The sequence below is a fragment of the Ornithorhynchus anatinus genome, chromosome 6 (genome assembly GCF_004115215.2).
Source record: "Ornithorhynchus anatinus isolate Pmale09 chromosome 6, mOrnAna1.pri.v4, whole genome shotgun sequence".
NCBI lineage: Eukaryota > Metazoa > Chordata > Mammalia > Monotremata > Ornithorhynchidae > Ornithorhynchus > Ornithorhynchus anatinus.
In genome coordinates, this window is record NC_041733.1 from 22,470,709 (window position 1) to 22,492,729 (window position 22,021).

At 62.4% G+C, this 22,021-nt stretch overlaps 2 protein-coding genes across 2 annotated transcripts in view; one reads left to right on the forward strand and one right to left on the reverse strand.

Annotated features, from left to right (window-relative positions):
- Nucleotides 1–83: 83 nt before the first annotated feature.
- On the forward strand, nucleotides 84–4,038 carry LOC100082883 (nudix hydrolase 24, chloroplastic-like). Its single transcript, XM_029067195.2, has 8 exons — nucleotides 84–207; nucleotides 320–573; nucleotides 1,922–1,985; nucleotides 2,617–2,744; nucleotides 3,065–3,183; nucleotides 3,278–3,413; nucleotides 3,607–3,703; nucleotides 3,805–4,038. Exons 1-8 carry the CDS (start codon nucleotides 126–128, stop codon nucleotides 3,849–3,851), a joined length of 927 nt encoding a protein of 308 aa, XP_028923028.1. The 5' UTR covers nucleotides 84–125; the 3' UTR covers nucleotides 3,852–4,038.
- RBM10 (RNA binding motif protein 10) overlaps nucleotides 3,968–22,021 on the reverse strand; it is a 26,154-nt gene continuing 8,100 nt past the window's right edge. Inside the window, 23 exon segments of the mRNA XM_029067193.2 lie at nucleotides 3,968–4,300; nucleotides 4,408–4,537; nucleotides 4,647–4,750; nucleotides 4,857–4,931; nucleotides 5,028–5,213; nucleotides 5,437–5,502; nucleotides 5,677–5,826; nucleotides 5,937–6,101; nucleotides 6,239–6,330; nucleotides 6,496–6,619; nucleotides 6,774–6,928; nucleotides 7,010–7,193; nucleotides 7,300–7,387; nucleotides 7,476–7,573; nucleotides 7,882–8,042; nucleotides 8,168–8,288; nucleotides 8,290–8,345; nucleotides 9,130–9,190; nucleotides 9,621–9,707; nucleotides 11,424–11,497; nucleotides 14,214–14,283; nucleotides 15,880–16,071; nucleotides 20,500–20,686. Of these exon segments, the coding sequence (XP_028923026.1) occupies nucleotides 4,175–4,300; nucleotides 4,408–4,537; nucleotides 4,647–4,750; nucleotides 4,857–4,931; nucleotides 5,028–5,213; nucleotides 5,437–5,502; nucleotides 5,677–5,826; nucleotides 5,937–6,101; nucleotides 6,239–6,330; nucleotides 6,496–6,619; nucleotides 6,774–6,928; nucleotides 7,010–7,193; nucleotides 7,300–7,387; nucleotides 7,476–7,573; nucleotides 7,882–8,042; nucleotides 8,168–8,288; nucleotides 8,290–8,345; nucleotides 9,130–9,190; nucleotides 9,621–9,707; nucleotides 11,424–11,497; nucleotides 14,214–14,283; nucleotides 15,880–16,071; nucleotides 20,500–20,686 (2,752 nt within the window). The 3' untranslated portion in view covers nucleotides 3,968–4,174.

Sequence of the window (22,021 nt, forward strand, 5' to 3'; positions counted from 1 at the left end):
ACGGCCAGGGGGCGGGGCCTCGGCGCCCTCCGCGGTCGCTGATTGGACGAGGCCGCGGCTCGCGCCAGGGGCGGTGCCTGCGGCCGACGCGCGCGCCGCCTGAGGCGAGGGGCTGAGGAGACAGCATGGTGGCCATGGCGGCGGGGCCGGGCTGGGCCGAGGGCGTCCGCCGCCTGCTCCGAAAATTCACCTCGTTCCGCCAGCCAGGTGCGGGGCGGGTGGGGCGGCGTTTAGCGGAGGCCCGGGGCGGGCGGGCGGGCGGTCGGTCCCGGTCCGTGCCGCCCTCCGCCCGTCAGCGCCCCGCCCGTCTGTTCCTTAGGCTCCTCCCTGCCGGACTGCCTGCCGTTGGTGGTGGGGGAGGAGGCGGTGGGGCTGGTGCCTCCGGCCGTGGCGCGGGAGCTGAGCGGCTTCCCCGAGGTGTTCTCCGTGTGGGAGGAGGCCCCGGGCCGGGGCTGCGTGCGGCTCAGCGAGGCGCTCACCTCCTGTGCGCCGCGCACCGCCGCCGTGGCGCGGGTGCTGGCCGAGCTGCGGGCCCGGGACACCTTCCCGGCGCTGGCCCTCTGGAGGGACGAGGTGAGTGACGCCCTCCTCCTCCTCCGGTCACACGCTCGCAGCGCTAATAATCGTCCTGTTGGTAGTTGTGAAGCGCTGACTGTGTGCGGAGCCCTGTTCTAATAATAATAAATAATGATGTTGGTATCTGTTAAGCGCTTACTCTAATAATGTTGGGATTTGTTAAGCGCTTACTATGTGCCGAGCACTGTCCTAAGCGCTGGGGTGGACATAGGGGAATCAGGTTGGCCCCCGTGGGGCTCACAGTCTTCATCCCCATTTTACAGATGAGGGAACTGAGGCCCAGAGAAGTGAAGTGACTCGCCCACCGTCACACAGCCGACAAGTGGCAGAGCTGGGATTCGAACTCAGGAGCCCTGACTCCAAAGTCCGTGCTCTTTCCACTGAGCCACGCTGCTTCTCCTAAGTTCTAAGCGCTGGGGGAGATCCAGGGTCATCAGGTTGGCCCCCGGGGGGGCTCACGGGCTTCTTCCCCATTTTAATAATAATAATGTTGGTGGTTGTTAAGCGCTTACTATGTGCAGAGCACTGGTCGAAGCGCTGGGGGAGATCCGGGGTCATCAGGTGGTCCCCTGTGAGGCTCGCAATCTCCATCCCCATTTTCCAGATGAGGTCACTGAGGCCCAGAGAAGGGAAGTGACTCGCCCACGGTCCCACAGCTGACAAGTGGCCGAGCCGGGATTCGAACGCATGACCTCCGACTCCCAAGCCCGGGCGTCCCACGTGAGGCTCCCAGTCGTCATCCCCATTTTCCAGATGAGGGCACTGAGGCCCAGAGACGTGAAGTGACTCGCCCACAGTCCCACAGCTGACAGGCGGCAGAGCTGGGATTAGAACCCATGTCCTCTGACTCCCAAACCCAGGCTCTAAGGCTCTGAAGTTGGGGAGACTCACTTTCCGTCGGATTTGCCCTCTGCCCTAAGGCAGAAGTTCCCCGGGGTGGACGGTGACAACTGGCCCACCCCTCCTTCCCACAATATGTCCTAGTGGCTGGAATACAGGCCTGGGAGTCAGAAGGACCTGGGTTCTAAACCCCGGCTCCATCACTCTTCTGCTGTGTGGCCTTGGATAAGTCACCTCACTTCCCTGTGCCTCAGTTCCCTCATCTGTAAAATGGACATCGAGACCGTGAGCCCCACGTGGGAGAGGGGACTGTGTCCAATTGGATTCAGTACAGTGCCCGGCCCATAGCAGGTGCTTAACGGATCCCATCGACGTTCTTGTTATTACACTCCCCTCCGCCTAGGGAAGGGGCCTGAGCCTTCAGGAGAGTCAAGAGGAAAGCCCGTTAAGTTGGGGCTGAGGGAACGATTGGCCCAAAGGCAGCCAGGACTTCTTTTCTCGGCAGCTGTACGAGGTGAAGCTCCGCTTCGGAGATCCGCCCCTGCTGCACGTGGAGCGAGCTGCCACCCGTGAGTCCCCCAGTTGTCATCAGGAGCCCCATCCGCTCCCACCGGGTGCAGGGGGAAAGCTGCACCCCTTGGGGTCCGGCGCGGGGGGGGGGGGGCTTCAAACCACTCAGTTCCTGCCTCCCGCGGAGCCTCCGGGCCCTTGAGGTTCATCTGAGTACATCGCTTGTTGCAGTCGGTCCCACCAGAGCCCGGGTTTTCATGACGTGATTTGGAGCAGCAGCATGGCCTGGTGGGAAAATCGGGGGGCCTGGGACTCCGAGGGTCCGGGTTCTAATGTTGACCCTGTCCCTCGTCTGCTTGTGTGACTGGTCAAGTCACTTAACTTCTCTGTGCCTCAAGTGTCCTCATCTGTAAAAGGGGGGTTAAATCCTACTCCCTCCTACTTAGACTGTGCGCCCCATATGGGGACAGGGACCGTGCCCAACCAGATCATCTTGTTCTACCCCTGGGCTTGGCACATAGTAATCTCTTCCCAAATTGCCCAGTAATAACGCGGTCTTCTTTAGCCCACGGGTCCCCAAGGACGTCTGTGTCCGCTCCCCCCGAGCCAGAACATTCCTTTTGCCTAAATATAAGGGTCTTGCGGCACACGGGAGAAGGGGGTATATACCAGCCTTCCTCTCTCCTTCAGCCCTGCTGGGCTTGGTCCAATACGGGGCTCATCTCAACGGCTACGTGTTGCGAGATGGAGAGCTGTTCATGTGGTTGGCGCGGAGGTCCCTGAGCAAAACCACGTACCCGGGCCTTTTGGACAACTTGGTGAGGACTACCGGGAAGGGGGCTGGCTGGCTCGGCAATCCCCTTGGCTCAAAACAGAAAAGCAACACCCGGACTGTAGGCCCGTTTGGGGCAGGGAATATGCCCGCCAACTTTGTTATATTGCATTCTCCCTAGCACTTAGTACAGCACCCTGCACGCCGTTAAGGGCTCGGTAAGTGGGATCGACCGAGCCGGCCTGGGGCGATCGGGGTCCGAGAGGAGGGGAAAGTGTTTAGGGAAGGCCAGTGGCCCTTTCTACGACCGAGGAGAGCCTGGGGCCGGGAGCCTGTCGGGTGCCCGCGTGTACTTGCTTCCCACAGGCTGCCGGGGGTATCAGCTCAGGGCTGGGCGTGAAGGAGACGCTGATAAAGGAATGCTGGGAAGAGGCTCGCATCCACCCTGAGCTGGCGGCTCAGGCTCTGCCTACCGGCTGCATCAGGTAAGCAGAAGGGGTCAGCCGCCTCCAGAGAGGTCAGCACCACTTCATCCTCTTCCCCCTTCTCTCCCCCGGCCTCACCCTCTCCTGCCTCCAGCTACGCCTACGAGGACAAGTTGAAAGGGGTGGTGCGCGAATGCCTGTTCGTCTTTGATCTGGAGATGCCAGCGGACTTTGTGCCCACCGTGGGAGATGGAGAGGTTCAGGAGTTCTACCTCTGGCCGATCGATAAGGTCAGTGGGGCCGGAGGCAGAGTTTTTGAGCCCGGTTTGAGGACTGGGGTGGGTGGAGGGAGGCGGGGGCACTATCCCCAGTGAGCGCCAGACTTACTCGCCCACCTCTTCTCAGACCCTTGGACCAGGGGCCCCCGAGCCGGAGAACTGGCCCCCGCACGTGGCCTCTCAGACCTTCCTCTCTCCCTTTTAGGTCCGAGAGGCCGTGAGCAGCACCAACTTCAAGCCCAACTGTGCCCTCGTGGTCCTGGACTTCCTTCTCCGCCACGGGCTCCTGGAGCCAGACCACGGTGAGGGCAAGGACAGAGGCGATGGGGGGAGAGGAGTCCAGGCCCACGGCCAAAGCCAGGACCACCTCCAGCCCTCTCTCTCTTTTGGCCTCTCCCCTCAGAACCGCTGTATGTGGAATTGGTCTCGGGGCTCCACCAAGTACCCTAGCTGGCCAGGAGTGTACTCTCCCCCAACCCCGCTGGCTGACAAGCGCCCCCGCCCGCTGCCGGGGCCAGCGGAGGAAGGTCTCAGCCGTCGCTCCGCCTTGGGGACCAAGAAGGGACTGAGGGCTTTTCGGTTTTTATTACAAAAGAATGTGACAGTGCATCGCTTCCCAATAAAGACGCAAACTGAATAGAACTGAACCTAACCCACCCCGGGGGGAGAAGCGAGGTCCCGGGGCGGGGGGATGGGGCAGCGGGGCTGGGCCGCAGGGCCCCTTCCTGGCCTTGCTGCTGCTGCTGCCGAGGGCGCTGGAGGCGGGGGATGCCTCACTCAGCCTCATTGAAGCGGGTCAGCATGGTCTTATGCAGCGTTTCCTTGTAGGATTCGGTTGAGGTGACGCCATAGGAGCTCCCCCGGGCCCCCAGGCCTGAGCCTCGCACCCGGGTCTGGGCCTGAGGAGAGAAGACCGTTTCGGGGAGGGGGGGAAAGGGGTGGGCCCGTTAGGAGTCGGCCCCGAGACGGCGCGGGGCTCGAGGGCAAGGGGAGCCCAAGTCCTCACCTCGATGGGCGCGACGATGCCCTGTTTCTTGCGGCCCAGCCCGCTGCCCTCCTTCCACCCCATGGCCTGCAACATGCGGCTACCGATGTTGTCGCTCCCCAGCCCGTCGCGTGTCGGCTGCTCGAAGTCCCTGGCGGGAGGAGGACGAGGGGGGGCCGGTGAGGGAGCGAGCGGGCCCGCCCTCAGCCTGCCGCCGGCTCCGGGGCCCCCAAGGCCCTTCCCCCTTCCCAGACACTCACACTGTGGCGGCAGCTACAGCTCCATACTTCCTCTTCTTGGGCTCGGGGGGCTCCGGGATGCCGTACTTCTCTCTGCGTTCTGCCGCGCGGTCCCGGTACTTCATCTACGACGAGAGGCAGGGGATTTGTGGGGCCGGGAGGGGCCGGCCCCGCGCCAGGAGGGAGGCCCCCGAGGAGAGCGGCGGGAGCAGTCGGGCCGGTCCCCCTCACCTCCATGTCGTTCTTCTCCAACGCCTCCAGCTCGTTCTCCGACAGGTGGGCCCGCCGGTGGATCTCCAGGTTTTGCTGCGAAGAGGGACAGTTGAGCCGGGGGTCGGTCCCTCGGGCCGGGCATCGTCAGCGCCCGGGGCCCCAGTTGCCCCGGCCCTCCCGGCTCGCTACCTTGTGCAGCCCCGACAGCTGCTGGTGGCGGATGAGGGCCTCCTTGCTGGGGAACTGGCGGCGGCAGAGCAGGCAGGCCAGCTTCTGCCAGTCCGTCAGCTTCTCCTCCCGTTCGGCGCTGCGTTCCTGCTCCTCCTCGCTGTCGCTCTCCCCACTGTAGGCCGCCACCAACCCCCGCGGTGGGCTCTGAGGAGGAGGAAGGGGAGGAGCGTCAACCTGTTGGCAAAACCCTGGGGAACCTTGCCGGCGGGCTCAGGAGCAGGAGGAAACCGAGAACGGCCGGACACCCCTACTCCAACCTTCAACTTCCCCAAACAATGTCCCACAGAGAAGGGTTGGGGCTTAGCAGCTTTCCCCCTTCCTGCCTGCGCCTCTCCCTCCCTCCCGTGTTCTCCGGGGGGAGACTCACCAGCCGGTCATCGCTGGTTAGCTTCGGGAGGTCCAGGCTGGTGTGCTGCCTCTCGGCCAGCGCTCCCTGAGAAAAGACACACTCCCAGCTGAGTGGCGAGGCTGGGACGAGGCGGGTCGGGCTTGTGGGGAGCCCCTAGGGAAGGCGGATGGGCGGTCCAGCACCTGGACTCTGACCCGAGAGCAGGACGACGGTTTTACGAGAGGTTGGGGGGGTGGGGGGGGGACGGGGGATAGGCACCTTCTTTTCGAGGATGGCGTAGCCCGCGTCGGCCGTGGCAGACTCACGCCGCTCGTCTTCGCGCAGGGAGCTGATGGGCTGGAAGCTGTTCTTGAAATTCTCCTTTTGCTTGTTGAGACTGCGAGCCCAGCGCTCCATATCTTTGGCAATCTGGGGCCACGCGGGGGGGAAAGGGGTGGCGCATCACAAACCCATCTCTGGGACCCCCTGCCAGGCCCCAAGCGTGCCCCCCCGCCCCCTCAGCCGGGGCCTGTTCTCACCTGCTGGGCGGTCTTCGTCTTGTGCTTCTCCTTTTTCTCCTTGCCCTCCTTTAGACCGGCCCCGCCCTCTTTGTGGCCGTCGGCAGTCTGCTCCATGGCGGGCACGTAGGTTCGGCGTTCCCCGTCCCAGTACAGGTACTGCTGGCTCTGGGCATTGTAGTAATACTGGGACGGAGCGGGGAGAGGCACGGGAGAGAGGAGGGTGAGAAAGGAGAGGTTCCCCCGCCACCTCACTGGGTGCCTTGGGGCTGCCAGCCCCCCTTCCGACTCCTAATCACTTGCTCCCCTGCCCCGTTGCTCACCTGAGAGTTTGGGTCATAGTAGAGGCCCGTCTGGGGGTCGTAGTAGTAGCCGGAGGTCTCATCGTACTGATAGGTGGAGACGTCGGGGACGGCTGGAGAGGGAAGGGGGGTATGCGAGTGGGGGGGGGTCACTGTCTCTCACTCTGCCTGTCTCCCCAAGGCAGATGCATACAATCACTTGGGTCTGGGGAGACGTCCACCCAGGCCCCGGAGGTGTCGGTGGGGGGAAGGGGGCGATGGTCCCGCCGGCTACTCACGGTACTGGCCGTAGGGCTCCTGGCTGTTGGGGCTGGTGGCTGGCGGGGGGGCACTGCCAGGTTGGGCGGGGCTCAGGAGTTCCGGTTTCAGCACGGCCGGAGACACGATGGTGTAGGGCTGGGCCTAGGGGCGACGGGGTGGCCGGGTCACTGGGGGTCAGGGATCGGGAGCTGCCGGTCGAGGCCAGACGCGTTCTCCCCGTTCTGGCGAGACTCGGGAGCCAGACGCCATTTGGGGCCGTGGGGAGCCGGGGCAGAGGCTCAGTCTTCCTCCCTACCTGATTGTTGGGGGCGGTTCCTTGCGGGCCGCCAGCCTCGGCCCCTGGCTGTTGGTAGACGTTGGGCATGTTGCCGGGTTGGGCCCGGGGAAAGGGCTGAAGCAATGGCACGGGGTCCACGCCGGGCACCCCTGGCTCCAGGGACGCCTCGGTCCCTGCGGGAGAGAGGAGAGGAAGCAAGTTGGCGGAGATCTGCTCCGGGAGTCCTTCAGTCCCGGCCCAGGGAAGGCCCCTACCTGGGCCGGCAGGGTCACCTTTGCCGCCTGCGGTGCCCGGGGGCTTGGCTCCCTTGAGGTAGCTGTGGGCGTAGAGGGCGGCCTCTGCACTCTGGCTACAGTAGCTGTCGTCCTGCTGGTAGTAGCCGTAATCTACGGCCTGCTCCTCCTGGGCCGCCCAGCTCCCGTCTCCACCCTGGGACGCCTGAGGGGAGACGCATCGAGACGGAAGGCGGATTACAGAGGTATCGGGGCCGGCTGGACGCGCACGCGACGAGACGGGCCGGGGGCCGGGGGCTCCCCGCGGTTACCTGGGAGATGGCCCACTGAGCTGCCGCGATGGCCGTACTGGCCACCGAGGCGGCATTGATGCGGTTGCCGTCGTTGGAGGCCATGTCCCTGTGGGGAGAAACGGTGAGCGTGAGGCGCCGGGGGCGGAAGAGCTCGGCCCCGCCGCCGCCGCCGCCGCCCCCGGCACGGGCCGCACCTCTTAGACCCTTTGGCAAATTCCACGTTGATGGTCTTGCCGTCGATAGTGAGAGGAGGGTGCAGGGCCTGCAGAATCTGGAGCAGCTGAGCGGCCTCCTGCCGTTGGGAGGAGAAGAGGGTCAGGCCGGGGAGGCCCCCGGCTCAGTTGGGCCTTCTCCGGGCGGGGGGAGGGGCGGGGGTGGGGGAGGGAGAGGGGCGAGCTCTCTGAAAGCTGCTCCACCGGGGGGGCAACCCAAGGCAGGGAGTTTCGGGAAAGGGCAGCGGTGGTGCCCGGGAGCGGCCAGAGGCTCCAGCGCCCTCTCCCAGGAGCTGGGAGCGCCCAGCTGGTCCCCCACCCCCGGGGGACACACGCTCATATGGGGACCGGGGCCCTGGCTGCCCGGCCCCCCCTGTGCCGCCCTCACCACGATGGTGGAGAGCTGGATGAAGGCAAATCCGCGGTTCAGCTGAGTCTGCTTGTCCTTGATGACCCGGACGTTGGAGGAAGACAGGACCGCGTAGGGGGCAAGGGCTCCCAGGATCGAATCCATGGTGCTGTGTGGGTTCAGGTTCCGCAGGATGATGGCTGCGCAGCGGGGGAGAGGGAGACGGGGCGGGGGGTGAGGGGGTCACGGGACTGCCGCCCGGTACCCTCAAGGAGGACCCCGACGCGCTCCCCCGTCCGGGCCCCGTGCTCGGCTCCGCACTCACTGTCGTTGGCGTTCTCCGCGCAGGGCTCTGAGCCTTGGGAGAGGGGCTGGGCAGGCAGGACGCCCTGGCCCTGGTAGGGCTGGGGCAAGGGCAGCAGCCCCTGGCTCAGCTCCCGCCCCCCCCAGGGGCACAATCTGTTGTTCCAGTCGGGTGCCCGGGGGCAGCTTCTGCTCGGCCTCTGGAAGCAGGAGGGCAGGAGGTGAGGGGGCGGGAAGAGGAAGGGGGAGCAAGACCGGGCCCCGGTCTCAGGCCCATCTCTCCCTGAAGGGGAGGCCCCCGGGCTGTAGCAGCGCCAGTAATAATAATGTTGGTATTTGTTAAGCGCTTACTATGTGCCGAGCACTGTTCTAAGCGCTGGGGTAGACATAGGGGAGTCAGGTTGTCCCACATGGGGCTCACAGTCTTAATCCCCATTTTACAGATGAGGGAACTGAGGCACAGAGAAGTTAAGTGACTCGCCCACAGTCACACAGCCGACAAGTGGCAGAGCTGGGATTCGAACTCATGAGCCCTGACTCCAAAGCCCGTGCTCTTTCCACTGAGCCACGCTGGGCAGGGGGACGGAGGATGGGGGACAGAGGACGGGGGGACGGACGGACGGACCCCACCTCTCTCCCCGGCCTACCCCATCCAGGCCTCTGGCCTCCCGAGGGCGTATTACACCCCCTGGCCCCTTGGGCATTTACTACGTCAAGGGGCACCTTCCTTTGCCCCACCCCGAACCCTCCAGCCTGGGGTGCTGAGCTGAACTCCCATCTATCCTATCAGGATGGGGTCTGGCGAGGAGGGGGGTCATGGGGGCGCCAAACTGTAGTACATTCCAAGCGCTTAGTACAGTGCTCTGCACGGAGTAAGCGCTCAATATTATCGAATTAACATGAATGAGCTGGGAGCATCAAGGCTGTCCCTGGGGTGATACCAGGGGCCTCCCTCCTCTGAGCCCTCCCCAGGCTGTGGTTCACCTGATTTAGGCACTCCGCATTTGAAGCACTTCTCCCGCCGCTTGAAGTTCTGCACTCCACACTGCAAGACACAGGTCAGCCCATACAGAGGATGAGGGAGGAAGGAAGGGAGGGAAGTGGGGCCAGCCCGCCGAGACCCCGGCCCCGGGGCCATAACCACGGCGCCGAGGTCTAAGTCCCTTTGCCCGCTCTCTCTCGATTGCCATTTTCTTTTGGGAAAGAATGTGTTGGCGCTCCTTGGGGGCGCGGTTCTGGATGCTCCCAATTATGGAGCCGCTCTCCCGGGAACGGCTTCACCAATGCCGGGGTAGGGCAAGGATTCCAAGCCGAGGCAGGGATGAGCCCTGAAGGGAAAAGCCAGCCACCCTCCACGGGGCCGGGCTCAGCCCACCCGTCTCCGATCCGGGCCTCTCCCGGAACTCCCACCTCTCTCTGCCGCCGTTCCCGCTCCCTGCGTCTCCCGGGGCAGGAGCCGGCCGGCCCCACCTCACCTTGTTGCAGAGCCAGTCCTCGTTGATCTTGGGCTTAGGGTCGCTGTAGTGCATGGAAACCTTCTGGCCCAGGATGCTGAGGGAGTGCTGGGGGAAGAAGTAGAGGACAATGAGGCCGGGGCCAGTGGGGCAGCGCCTGGCACACCGCCTCAGCACAGGAAAAGAGAGTGAACGAGCCCTTCAGCTGAATGGATGAGGGACAGGGAGCGGAGGGACAGGGGCCACAGCCTCGGGGTGTGGCACTCGGGCACTGCTTTTCCACACACACGTGCGTGCGCGCACTGTCTAACCAACGTCAACCCGCTGGCGGGGGGACCGGCTTGGCACTGATAACTGGCCAGGCCCGGGGCCCACGCTACAGCGGCTACGCTTAGGGATGAGAGAGAGAAACAGAAAGATGGAGAGAGAGAGAGAGAGAGAGAGAGAGAAGACAAAGAGAGAGAGAAAGCAGCCATGATCAAAGACGAAAGCTCCTGCCGTGAGGCCACCTCCTTCACGACCGGCTGGGCCCCGGGCCCGCCGCACTAGCCTACGTGCCGTCGGTTCCAGCCTCGGCCTCCGTGGCTACTTTCAACCAACCGCTGGGGCCCGGTCGGGGCTCACCCCCCTGCCGGGACCCCCTTTTCTCGGCCACACCTCCCGTCTCCCAGCCTCTCATCGCCCTGAGCCGCTGGTCCCCGAGAGCAAAACGCTGCTCCCTCTGGGATGACTGGAGGGCGTAGGGGGGTCAGGAAGCAAGGAAACTAGATGGAGATCAGCTAGAGATCACCTCTCTGGCCCTGATACGCTTGGGAGCAGAAATGGTTCCTGGCCCCGACACCCAGGTCCGACCCTGGAGGGGGCTGGGGGCGCTAGTCTACTTCCACCTGGGAGCGCCGGAGGGACGGCTCCCCGGTCGGCCCACTACAGAGCGGGCGCCCCGAAGCAGTAGCGCGTCACGCACGAGCCGTCCGGGCCCAGCCCCGTGCCAACCAGCTTCAACGAGGAGCCCCAGGGCCACGGGCGGTAAGTCCCCGCTCCTCTAGGGACCCGGAGCGGGGGAGAGGGGTGGAAAGCGACCGGCAGACTCAAACGCAAAGAGAAAGGACACTGACTAGTCCTGGTAACGAACACCCGCGAGTCTCCACGACCTGGCTCCCACAGGCAGCTGTTCTTCCCGAGTGGACAGGCGCAGGGGGCAGGGAGTGGGCTGGGAGAGGGACTCTCCAGCCCCCGCCGGGGAAGAGGGGCAGCTGCGGCCCACGGCGGGGCCCCAAAAAGGCCCCTCTCTTCCTCCCGCTCACTGCCCGAAACCGTGACCAGAGGCTGCCGTTAGTTACCGAGATGAAACTTGGGGCCTTCCTCTGAGGTCTTCCTGACGGGGGAACTCCCAACCAGCCCCAGGGGAACAGCCCGGCAGACCGGGCAACTTGGGCCTTCTGGGAAAATCTGGCCCACCTCTCTCCAGGTGCCTGCGCTCGGTCAGGTCTTACCCTAGAGCGCAACGAGGGCTGGGAAGAGAAGACCAGCAGCCCGTAGGTTCCTCTGTGGGTGTTTGGCAGACTCCGAGGGACTGGGGGGTGGGGGAGGAAGCCGGGGGACGGGGACGGAGGACAAAGGGAAGGGGAGAATTTGGAGGAGGCGGCGGCTTCGAGAGAAGCCGCCGTCTCGGGCTGGTGGGCGCACGGGTTCTCGACCCAAAGCCCAGCGAGGGGAGGAGGGGCCGGGGCCAGCGGGCGGGGAGAGCTGCATCACTGTGACCCAGCCGATGGGAGCAGTCATTTACAGAGGAGTACTTGTGGGGTTCAAGTGCGGCAAAGCAACCTGATTGGCTTCCATCCATCGTGTAGCGTCCTGCAAGTGATTAAACTCGACGAAGGCGAAGCCTCGGCTCTGACCTGGAGACAGCATTCAGATACAGACGCAGTGGGTTAGTCAACAGCTTTGGTCACATCACGTTCCCGGGGGGCTGTACCAGAAACGGGGGAAGGAGGGGAGGCCGGGAGGGGGCAGGGAAGGAGGGGGAAGAGATAGAAAGAGAAAGAAGAGAGAGGATGCAGGCCCGGGGAGGAGGGACGCAAGGGGTTGGGTGGCGGGGGACGAGGGAGGGAGTGGGAGAAGGGACGGGACCTTGCCTGCCCACAGGGGCTCAGCTACGGGCAATATGCCTTCTTGCTCCATTTGGGCCAAAACCCGAGCCAGCCTCAGAGACTCCCAGTTCTGGTCTGAGGACCAGTCTTCTAACCCCTTTTCTGCCCTGCTGCCCATCTGCATCGCCAAAGCCTCACCACTCTCGATGAGCCCCACATCCCCTGCCCCAGGCTCAGGACCCCAGAGCAGGGAGGCAGCCCCTCTCTTTATCTCCTCCTTGGGGCCCAACTGCTCTCCCGGTGAGAAGGAGCGGGTTCAGGATTCTATGGCCCAGCCTGCACATCCCCAGTTTCACTGCCTCCCACCTGTTGGCCCGGGACCCCGGGCTCATCAGCTGGCGGTACTTGTGCCCAGAATGGCTGGCTCCAGCAGTCACACTCATAAACCAGGGCCTCGGGGCCCAGGGTTTGAAAGAATCACTCAGCTCACCTGCTCGTCTCTCCCTCTCGAATTATGGAGCTGAAGAAACAAGGATGGAGGGGAGTGATCTGGGCTAATAATGGGGTCCTCTGAGTCTAGGACTTGGGGACGGGTTAATATTTTAATTTGCCTCGAGATTTCTGGTTAGAAGGGCACTATGACGAGGCTGGGAGGCGACGGCTGGCCTCTGGCTGCCTCGGCAGGGAGGCCAAGAGACAAATGAAGTGGTAGGGGATGGCGAACCCAACTTCCGGGGAGGGCTCCTGGGATCATCCGGGAGGCCAGAAGCTCGGGTGGAACCGCTGGCCAGAAGCTTGGGTGGAACCGAAAGACAGATCACACCAGGCTCAGAGAGCAGGGGTACTAGGTTGTGGACTGGATGATGCCACAGGCCAATCTCAGAAACAAATAACTTACCCCCCCCAACTGGCCCCGGGGTAACTACGGTTGGGGAAGATGGAAGTGACAGACGAGCAGGGACTTGACTTGGGTTTGTCAGGCTCCCGCTCCACTGGGGATCCTGGAGGCCCTCAGGGTTCTGGCTCAGCCCAAACAATGATGTGTGGGAGGAAAAGAAGGCCACAGCATGGCCTCTGCCTGCCCAAGCCCTAGTCACAGGTTTTGAAAGGACGACATTCCCCTTTCCGTTCTTTCTTAAGGGACCTGATTTCCTGGTCCCTCACAGCTGTTTCCAGTACAGAACGGCCCCCTCACCTCACCCTCAGACCCCACACCTCCATGAGCTGTTAAATCAACCCTAACCCCATCCCGGACCGCCATTTGTTGATGGAATGGAGAGCCGCCCAAAAGACCACCACCGGATAAGCTCGTGGGGGTCCAACAGTTTCAACAGAGAGCAATGGCCGAGGTGCACTCCTGGCCGGGAACTGCCATTTGGAGTGGTCCCGGGCCCCACTGATCTCCACTTGGGGAGACGTGGGGAAAGCTTGAAGCCCCCGGGAAAGAAGAGGAGCCCGTGTCTGGAAAAGCTCGCCAATCTGCCCTAGGGGGTTCTGCTCAGTGATTCCTGGAAGAGGGGAGAGCGCAGGTCCGAACTGGTAATCCTGCCCCCAGTCAAGGCCGAGTCTTTAGAGAGGTACTTTGAGGAAATGATGATGATTATTAATCGATGCAGGACCATTAAAAGTCGCTCAGCTGGGGGAGAGGAAGGGAAAAAAGAGCTTGTTAAGGGGACGCGCCCTCCCCCAACCAATCAGTGGTCTTTACTGAGCACTTACTGCTTGCAGACCACCGTTCTAAGCATTTGGGAGAGAACAACAGAGTAAGCAGACACCATCCCTGACTGGCAGCAAATCGCCAGTCTTGGTTATTCTGAGAAAAAATGGCATGACTAACCCGGGGAGGGGGACTAAACCTGGAAATGGGCTGCGGGGGGAGGAGGGGAGGGAGGAAGGGGGACCTGGAGAAGAGAGTGAGAGCGTGACAGGGTGAAAGAGAAGAATCGATAGGAAACACAGAGTGATGCCCCACTCTGCTTCATCCTGCTGAGAGCCACTTCAAAGTGAGAGATCAGCTCCAAACTGACAGACTGAGGGAAGGAGGGAATAGGGGGTGCCACCTCTCATAGGGACAGGCCTGGAACAGGACCGCCCCTTTCTCTTCTCAGGGCACGTGCCTCCAGGCACGACTAGGCACACTTCCCTCTGACTTGTGGGCAGAGGCTGTTGCCACGTCAGCTGCCCAAGGCCCAGTGGAGGGGGAGCTTCCCCAGGCCGTGCCCGGGGAAAGCTCTGTGGAGAAACTGCTCCTCTCCACACCTGTGCCTGCCCACCGGGCCCCGCCCCCATCCCTCAAAGTAGCCACTAGTTTCCACAGTCCCCCTCACAGGAGTTGCTGGGTGGAGAGGGAAAGGAAGGAGAGGGGAAGAGAAGGGGGTGGGGGGAGGAGGGCCACGATTCCAGTTGCAGCTACAGCAGGAATTGGGGCAGAAGGACTGGGGTGGAAGGGAAAGAATCAGGGCGGGAAAGGGAGAGATGTGTGCACTGAGGTCAGCAGGAGGCGGCACTGCGAACGAAAGCTCACCTGATGATTTGTTCCGCATCAGCCGCACCTCCCGCGCCTGGATCCCGTGTGACTGCAGTTGCGCTCGGATCTGTGGAGAAGCAGAAGGGGTGTCAAGGCTGCTAAATGCGTGGACGCCTGTGATTTTTTTCTACGGGCGAAACGACTGGGGGAGATCTAGGAAACCCCCAACGGCCTTTTGGGCCCTTCCGTGGAAGTCTCGGGTGGGTATCCGTTGTTTCTAGCGGGCCCGGGGTTCTGACGCCCACTCCCCTGCCCAGCTCCACCCCGAGGCCCTCCCTCACCATCAGCCGGGCCCCTCATCGCCTGGCAGACCAGAACCGCACCGTGGCTTGAACTGGTCAGAGTGGGGAACGCTGGCGGGCCTGCCCTCTCAGCTCTTTCAATGCCCTCCCCACAAGGCAGCAGAGCGAAAGCTTCCACAGCTCCTTCCTTGCTCAGAGGTTCCCGTCCCTGGGGCGGGGCGCCCGCCAACCCGACTCCTGCCGACACCCCTGGCGAGGAGGCACAGCCCTCGCTGGGACCCCCCCACCCAGAGACAGACGATGCCCGACTCCGCTTCCTCGGCAGCCCCCAGCTACCTTCCCCCCATCTCCAAACCAGGGATGGAGAGAGAAGTAGGCTTGGGCTGGTTTGGCTGCTATCTGCCCCCTGCCCCGTCCTCCTCCCGCCCGCCCAGGTCCGGACGGGTCCTGCTGACAAACCAGAACGAGTGACCACGGGGAGCCTCCCAGTCTCAAGCGGCCCCAGGACAAACACAGTCCACAAACACCTCCGGCTCTCTGCCCTGCCCAGGGCTCCTCCCAACCCAGCCACTGGCGTACAAGATAAAGCTCCGGGGGGCAGGGAGAAAGAAGGGGGCTCAGGATTCAAACCTGAATCGACCCCCGCCCCGGGCCAGAGCAGAACCACCAAAGCCAAGGGACGGGGTTGATTACCCCACCAGAGCAAACAGCTGTTTCTGGGGTGAAGAGCGAAGGTAGCTTCCCTACATGGAGCAACCCCCTCGGGGGAAGCAGACGACCTCGCGGGCCCCCAGCACTGTGCTGACGGGAGCGGGGCAGGAAGACGAGTGGGTTTAGGAATCACGAGCCACGTCCCGGTCCCTGAGAAACCCACAATGCCCGAGTGCCCTTGTGGCCCCACTTCCTCTCTGACACCAGGAAAGTTCAGCCTCAGACACCCCCAGAGAGCGGCTTCCTGCCAAAAGACACTCGAGCGGCGCACTACAAACACCCCAGCCCCGCTCTCCTCGGCAGCCTCCGGTGCGTCTGTGTGGGCGAGGGTCGCGGACAGACGGACAAAACCGTATTCCTCAACTTTACCGACGCTTTCATTCCAAAGCTCTCCCGGTACGAGCGGGCCTCTCCCTCCTCAGTCGTCACCTCTCCTTCCCGCCAGCCCCCCGCCCGCGGGCGGGATCGGAGCAGCGAGGACCTAATTCGAGTCACGTGGCCCCCTCGCTACGGCGCGAGGTAAGAGGAGCAGCAGAGCAGCGGAGACCGGCTCTGGGGACCTGCACGTCCACCACCCCCAGGCCCCACCGCACCCCGGACCCGTCCCAACCCCCACCAACTGGGGCTGCTCGGAATCTCAATACGTTCACGGCCAGGGTCCCCAACCAAGCGGGGAGGAGGGAAGCGCGCCAAGCCCTGGCTGCACGTACGTCGTTTTCAGTGGCTGACTGAGGGAGCATCCTCAGCATGATGATGTTACTGGCCTTCTCCTCCTCCTCCTCCCCTTGCTCTGTCCGATAGTCCTGGTCCCGGTAGTCGCCGTCTCCGGGGAAACCCAACGGCTCGGTAGGGCTGTCCCGCTTGCGCTGAGTCTCAGAACCCGAGGAAGCCTCATAGGAATCCTGATCAACAGAATGAGACGAGACCGGACGGTGAGCCCGGCACTGGCCTGGGGACTGGAAGGCTGCCCACGGCTCCAAAAAGCCAGTAGTCACAAGCCCCTCTCGGGCTCTGGGAGGCGACATGCCCGACCGTCTTCTGCCTGGGGCGTGGGGGGAGCCGGCCGAGAACAAGGCAGCCCCTGAGGGAGCCCCCCCCGGGGGAGGGGGGAGGCCTAGGCCCAATTTAGCTGGGAGTCCCGCCGCACCCCTCTCCCCAGCCCCCAGCTCCCTGCAGGGGCCACGTGCTGGGTCAGAGACAAACCCGAGCGCTGACCGAGAGGACTGGACAGCCCAGGGATGGAGGAGCAATTCACTGAGCACCGTGACGCCCGGGTCAGGTGGCCAACAAGGACCTTGCAGGGGAGGATTTGGGGGCCTGCAGGGGTAAGACAGCTATGGCCGCCCTCGGCCTCCCCGCGGACCCCATCCGCTCACGGACCGCCAAGCCCACGGCTCTCTTGAAGCCAGCCGGCCGCCATCCTCATCTTTCCGAGCTCAATCGGCGAAGCGACTGGCCGCCTGGTGGGGCCTTGCTTTGGCCTCCCCGGCTGTTCCCAGAAGCAGAACTCTCCTGCCACGGTCTAAGGGAGAAAGGTGGGGGCTGGGACCAGAGGTCACTTGGCACCTGGGCCGGCCGTTAGAAAGGGCTGGGGAGAATTTGTGGGGCGGCCGCGGCGTCGAGTCCCAGGGCCGCCAGCCCTGGCAGAGGCCCCTCATCCACTGATAACCCAGAGGGCATTAAGGTCCATCTGCCACCACGGTTCATGAAGGGCAGGTGGGGCCTCAGGCAAGGCATACAGGCCCGCTTTAATCCGTAGAGAGCAGACAGCCAACACCCTAAGGAGATTGAGCGGGGAGGCCCGGGCACCACGGGGCGGGGCCGGTTACACCCTGCTGATGGCTCCCCTTCCTCCCACTGTCTAGCGACCTCAGCCCGAACGTCATGACGGACCACAGCGGGTTTCCTTCTCACACTTTCCCTCCCAGGATCCAGACACCCGGTCAACCAGGCGGGTTCCCCAAGTGCCATCTGCTGGAGCCAGGCTGGCGGACGGAGGTGGAGGTGAGGCACAGCAAATGAACAATGAACGCGGAGGGAAAAGAACCGGGCCGGCGGAATCCGGCTCCGGAGACAAGCAGCGTGACACGGCGCCTGCGGTAGACTCCCGGAAGGCAAGACTTTGTCTCTGATGAGGCAGAGAGCAGGAAGCGGAGCAGGAGTCGGTCTGCAGGCACACGTCTGCCCAGATGTGAGGGTGAGGAGAGCGATGAATGGGAGCAGAGACTGGTTCGGCATCAAGCTGGTCACTGACAGCCTTCCCCTCTGGGGCCGATTCAGCTAGGCATCCCAGCTTGGCTCTGTTCAGTCAGTGGCCTCGACAAACAGAGGGCGTCTCCCCTCCCCGTCCGATTTCCTCGCCAAGGATCCCGGGACTTGACATACAGCAGCAGCGAGGCTCGTATCGCTAGTGCCCCTTAATCATGGCCTCGGCCTGATACGAAACTGCTAAACAGGACCTGCCATGACTGGCTTGGGGCCGCCGACCGCTATTACCAATTTGGAGCTCTCAATCGGCTTCACTCCCCCGACAGCCACCAGCGCCCAGCTTGCACACTTCCAACCTCGCTCACGGCTTCCCTCCTGTCGGAAACTCCCTCCCGCTTCCCAACAGACTGAGCTCACTGTTGGGTAAGGATTGTCTCTATTTGTTACGGAACTGCACTTCCCAAGCGCTTAGTACAGTGCTCTGCACACAGTAGGCACTCGACAAATACGAATGAACAAATGAATCAGACGGACCGCCACCTTCCCCATCTGTAAGTCCCACTAAAATCAAAGCCCCTCCAGGAAGTCTTCCCTAACCTCTTATCTCCCTGTCCTATTTTCCCTCCCTGATGCGTCACCTCTGCATTGGAGTCTGCACTTTTAAGCCGTTTCATCCTCACCCCACCTCAACCCTTCTGCACTCGGCTGCTTCCTTTTCCTGTAAACTGATGCTAACACCTGTCTCCCCGGCTAGGTTGTAAGCTCCTGGAGGGCAGGGACCGAGTCTACTTACAATATTCTACAAGACTCGGTACAGTGCCCTGCACTCAGTTAGTGCTCAATAAACACCACTGACTGGTCGAGCTGGGTCAGGCCAACCGCCACCCCGTGCGTGATAAAAACAACCTTTAACCCCTCTCCTCTCCACTGGTCCCCTGCCGTCGGGCGGAGCAGAACGCGTTGGTTTCAGTTACTCCCCTGCCCCTGCCTCCCAACCTTAGCATGACAGTCCCAGGAGCCCCGACAGCCGGGCCGGAGCGGGGACCGCCCAAGTCACGTTACTGGAAGCAAACTGTCCACGTCCCCCTCTCCGAACCCTCGACATTAAGAGCATTAACGGAGGAGATGCTGACAGGCTCTTTACTCCACCACCACGGTCCCCCTCCACCAAGAGTAAAGCGAGACAGAATCTTCTAGCCTCCCGGGTGCAACGTCTCAGGCGGGGCGGGACAAAGGGCTTTTCGATCAGTCTCCGGGGGGAGGTTGTGGGGAGAGAGGGCGGGTAGAGACTTCGAAGCTGACGGTCCTGCCCCACCCCGACAGATCTAAAGCACTGCCTGCTTCTTTCAGCACAACAGGCCCACCCCAGTTCTGCCTGGCAACGTCAAGGGCAGAAGCCAAATCCCCCCCAGTTTCCCAGGGCAGGGCAATGACACCTCTTTCTTGCCCTGCCCCACTGTATCAATTCTGCTGACACCCCCCAAAACCAACTAAATGTATCAAAACCCCAATAAAGATGGGCTTCCTCACAGGATCTAGATGAGGTCCCTGGTTTATTACAGCCTGCCCCTCCCAGCCCAGATCCCAAGCCTGAGAGGTGGGACAGTCCCTGCGGGCCCGTCCCAAACCCCAGCAGTGGGGCTGGGGCAGTGTTTGGGTCGGTAAGGCCGGCCGCTGAACCTTAATGGCGGGGGGCTTCTTTTAGAGCACAAACTTACACTAGAAGTGGGGGGGAGTGGGCAGAAACCGGGGAAAAACTTCTCTGCATGGATACAAGGGAAGGGAGAGAAACCAGGAAGAACCCAAGCCCAGTGGCCCTAGGTTTCACCCAGAAGGCTTAGCAGAAAGCACACGGACGGCCTCCGAGACGTCGGGAAGGGATGAGACATGGGTCAGTGGGAGGCTTCCTTCACGCAACAGCTGTGAGGGCCCTAGGGAGCCCTCCATTCTGGTCCCTAGGTCCTCAGGTGCCTCACTGCCCGACCCACTCCATTCCAGGTGCTAGCGCGGCCCAGCAGGGCAGACTCGGCCAGTTCCTGACATCGGAAGATGAAATGGGACTTTGGCCGCACGGCAGGTGGGGAAAGCCGTAGAACCCTGAGGCCCAGCTCTGGTCGGTCCTGTTCCGGTGGTCTCGCTGCAGTAACAAAGACCTCGTCCCGGAGAAAACTTTGGGAGAACTGTTTAGCGGGGGCTGAAGATTACCGAGGCCATGGGACGGTTGCGGAGGAAGACAGAGATCCCAACCCCACTTCCGGCTGGAGATCCCGATGGAGGATGCTGGTGATGTGAACCAGCAGGGACTGATTAGCCTGCCACTTTCCCAGAAAGCCTGCTCCAAATGTCATTTCTGGGACCCTGAGGAAAGGACGTCCCACTCCGACAAGCCCAGGCTCAGAATCGGCCGAGATCAGCCCAGCCGGGCCAAAACCCAACTCGGGGCGGGTTAGCGCAGTCTCCCAACTCTGGAGTTTAAGGCATAGGACAAAAGGCCACCTTCTCTGGGCCTAGCTCAAGCCACTTGTCAAGAAAGCACGTGATGAGTCCATGTGGGTTGGTTGGTGGGATAACGTGCCCACACCAATCCACGTTTGTCTCATTTCCTTGCTGGGGGCATTTAGCGCACGTGTCCCTGACCCTCTTTGACCTGGACTTCCACAGCAGCGAAGGAGTTGGGACAGAGGAGGGAAGGACGGCTCGACCTGGCAGCCGGAGGTTCTCCACCCCAGGTAGCCGACAAACGCCCACGCAGGCCTGCGTGGCCAGGAACCCCAACCCCGGAGGAGGTGGAGAAGCCCCAGAGCCTCACTGGTGCCGATCTGGGTCAGACCTCTGGGTGGGAGGCAAACGACGGTTCCACCTCCCTAATCCCATCACTCTAGGCTGGGTCTAAACGGCCTCCCTCGGCCAGGGCCGACTCCCCAATGGCCGATCGCGCGACTGATCACTGGCCTAAGAAAGCCACAAACTGCAACGCCCAAGGGTCCCCAGCTGCTCGATCTCCAATCTCTCCCCAGAGACCGGGTTACGTTCACGACGAGGTGCCGGCATCCTTCTGTTCTCGCTGACGGAGCGGGCGGCTGGGAGGAAAGACGACAGGGGACCGGCGCCTCAACCCTTACCTCTGCACTCTGCTCCTCAGACGAGTCTTCGTAGTCGTGCTTGGAGTCCTGGCCGCCAAAATCCCGGGGGTAGGAGCGGTAGTCCATGTCCCGGTAGTCATGGTCTCTCTGACTGCGGCTCTCCCCCCCGTCGTCCTGGGAGCGGTCGGTGGCGCCGTAGCGGCCGGTTCGGTCTCCGCGGCCGCCTCTGGGGGAGGGAGAGACAAGGGCGGGTTAGTTTCCCAGGAGAGGGCTCCCTCCCCACCGCCCACCTTCAGAGGCATCTTTCAAGTCGGCTGGGCAACGAGCGAGAAGGAGCACTGGGAAGGGCCGTGAGCAGGCAGAAGTGGGATCAAACTCCACATGCCAACACGTCACAGACACTTCCATCTGTGCCTCCCTAAAATGGACCTCCCGGCTGATGGTGGAAGGCAGGCCGAAGGGAGGGAGGAAATCGGTAAACGAGGGAAGAACGACAATCACACGACCCTCCGGGCTCCGGTTTCCACGTGATTTTCCGCTGCAGAGGCAGCAGGAGTTACAGGCCCCCAACCTGTGCAGTTTTAGGTGGGGAAAGTGGCTCCAGGCTTCTCTTCCCTACAGGGTTCCCCTCGAGTTGCAACAGCACAGCCCCCAGCAGCTTCTTTCCCGTTCCATTTAGAAGTCTGTCTTGCAGGCCATCTCTCTCTTTAAAGACTAGAAAAATGACCCTTACTTTGCCTGGGGAAGAGGGAAACATAGAGAGACCACGGGAGCGGGGCAGGTGGGACAGAAAAAGAAGCAGTGGAAGCAGGGGAGGCTGCGGGCTGCGGCTATCACCGCCGGCAGAGCCGCCACAGCTGATAACCAGCAGTGGGGGTCAGTGGCTTTAATGGCTGTGGTGGGGTGGGGAAGCAATCCCAGTGGCTGCCAATCTTCTGCATCTCGGGGGCGGGTGGGGTCCCCTGAGATTTTGCCTCCCACTAGCAGCCCCAGAAGAGTATCCTGGTAGGAACAAGGAGGACTCTACACTGCTATGATCGGTGACTTCTTTCTAAGACCCGGAAGGACGGTAGAGCTGGGTATCCGTCCCCTTGTGTGGTCTACCTCCTCCAGAACAGTCTTAGCACACTGGGGTGAACCCACGGATTTAGCAGTGAGTTGCCAAATCGCCAGCATGTTTCAATTGTAAGCAGGGGTAAACGGCGGGGCCTGTTAAGCGCCTCCTAAGTGCCAAGCACCATGTTAAAGTGCTGAGGTAGTTTAATCAGACCAGGCCCGATCCCTGTCTCACATGGGTACATGTCTTGGCTTTGACCAACGAAGGCCCTGGCATGCCAAAGAGCCAGTCGGCCTGCCCCAAAGTCGGCTTCCTGGCGAAGCGCAGCCGGGCACCAACACTTGCTCTGGTGGTTCCTGTGAAGCAACTGCTGTGAAGCAATTCTGGGGGATGATCTGGATTCACCCCCATCCACATGCTAGTATTCTATTCGTTACTTGGGAAAGCATTTATTTAACTGTCCTGCCTGGGAGGACATTAGGCTGTAAACTGCTCCAGTACAGG

What these genes read in the sequence shown, in the direction of transcription:
- LOC100082883 (XM_029067195.2), top strand. Translation starts at nt 126, where the DNA reads ATGGTGGCCATGGCGGCGGGGCCGGGCTGGGCCGAGGGCGTCCGCCGC. An exon ending in CGTGGAGCGAGCTGCCACCC is followed by an intron (nt 1,986 to 2,616) that starts GTGAGTCCCCCA and finishes TCTCTCCTTCAG; the next exon opens with CCCTGCTGGGCTTGGTCCAA. An exon ending in GCTCCTGGAGCCAGACCACG is followed by an intron (nt 3,704 to 3,804) that starts GTGAGGGCAAGG and finishes CTCTCCCCTCAG; the next exon opens with AACCGCTGTATGTGGAATTG.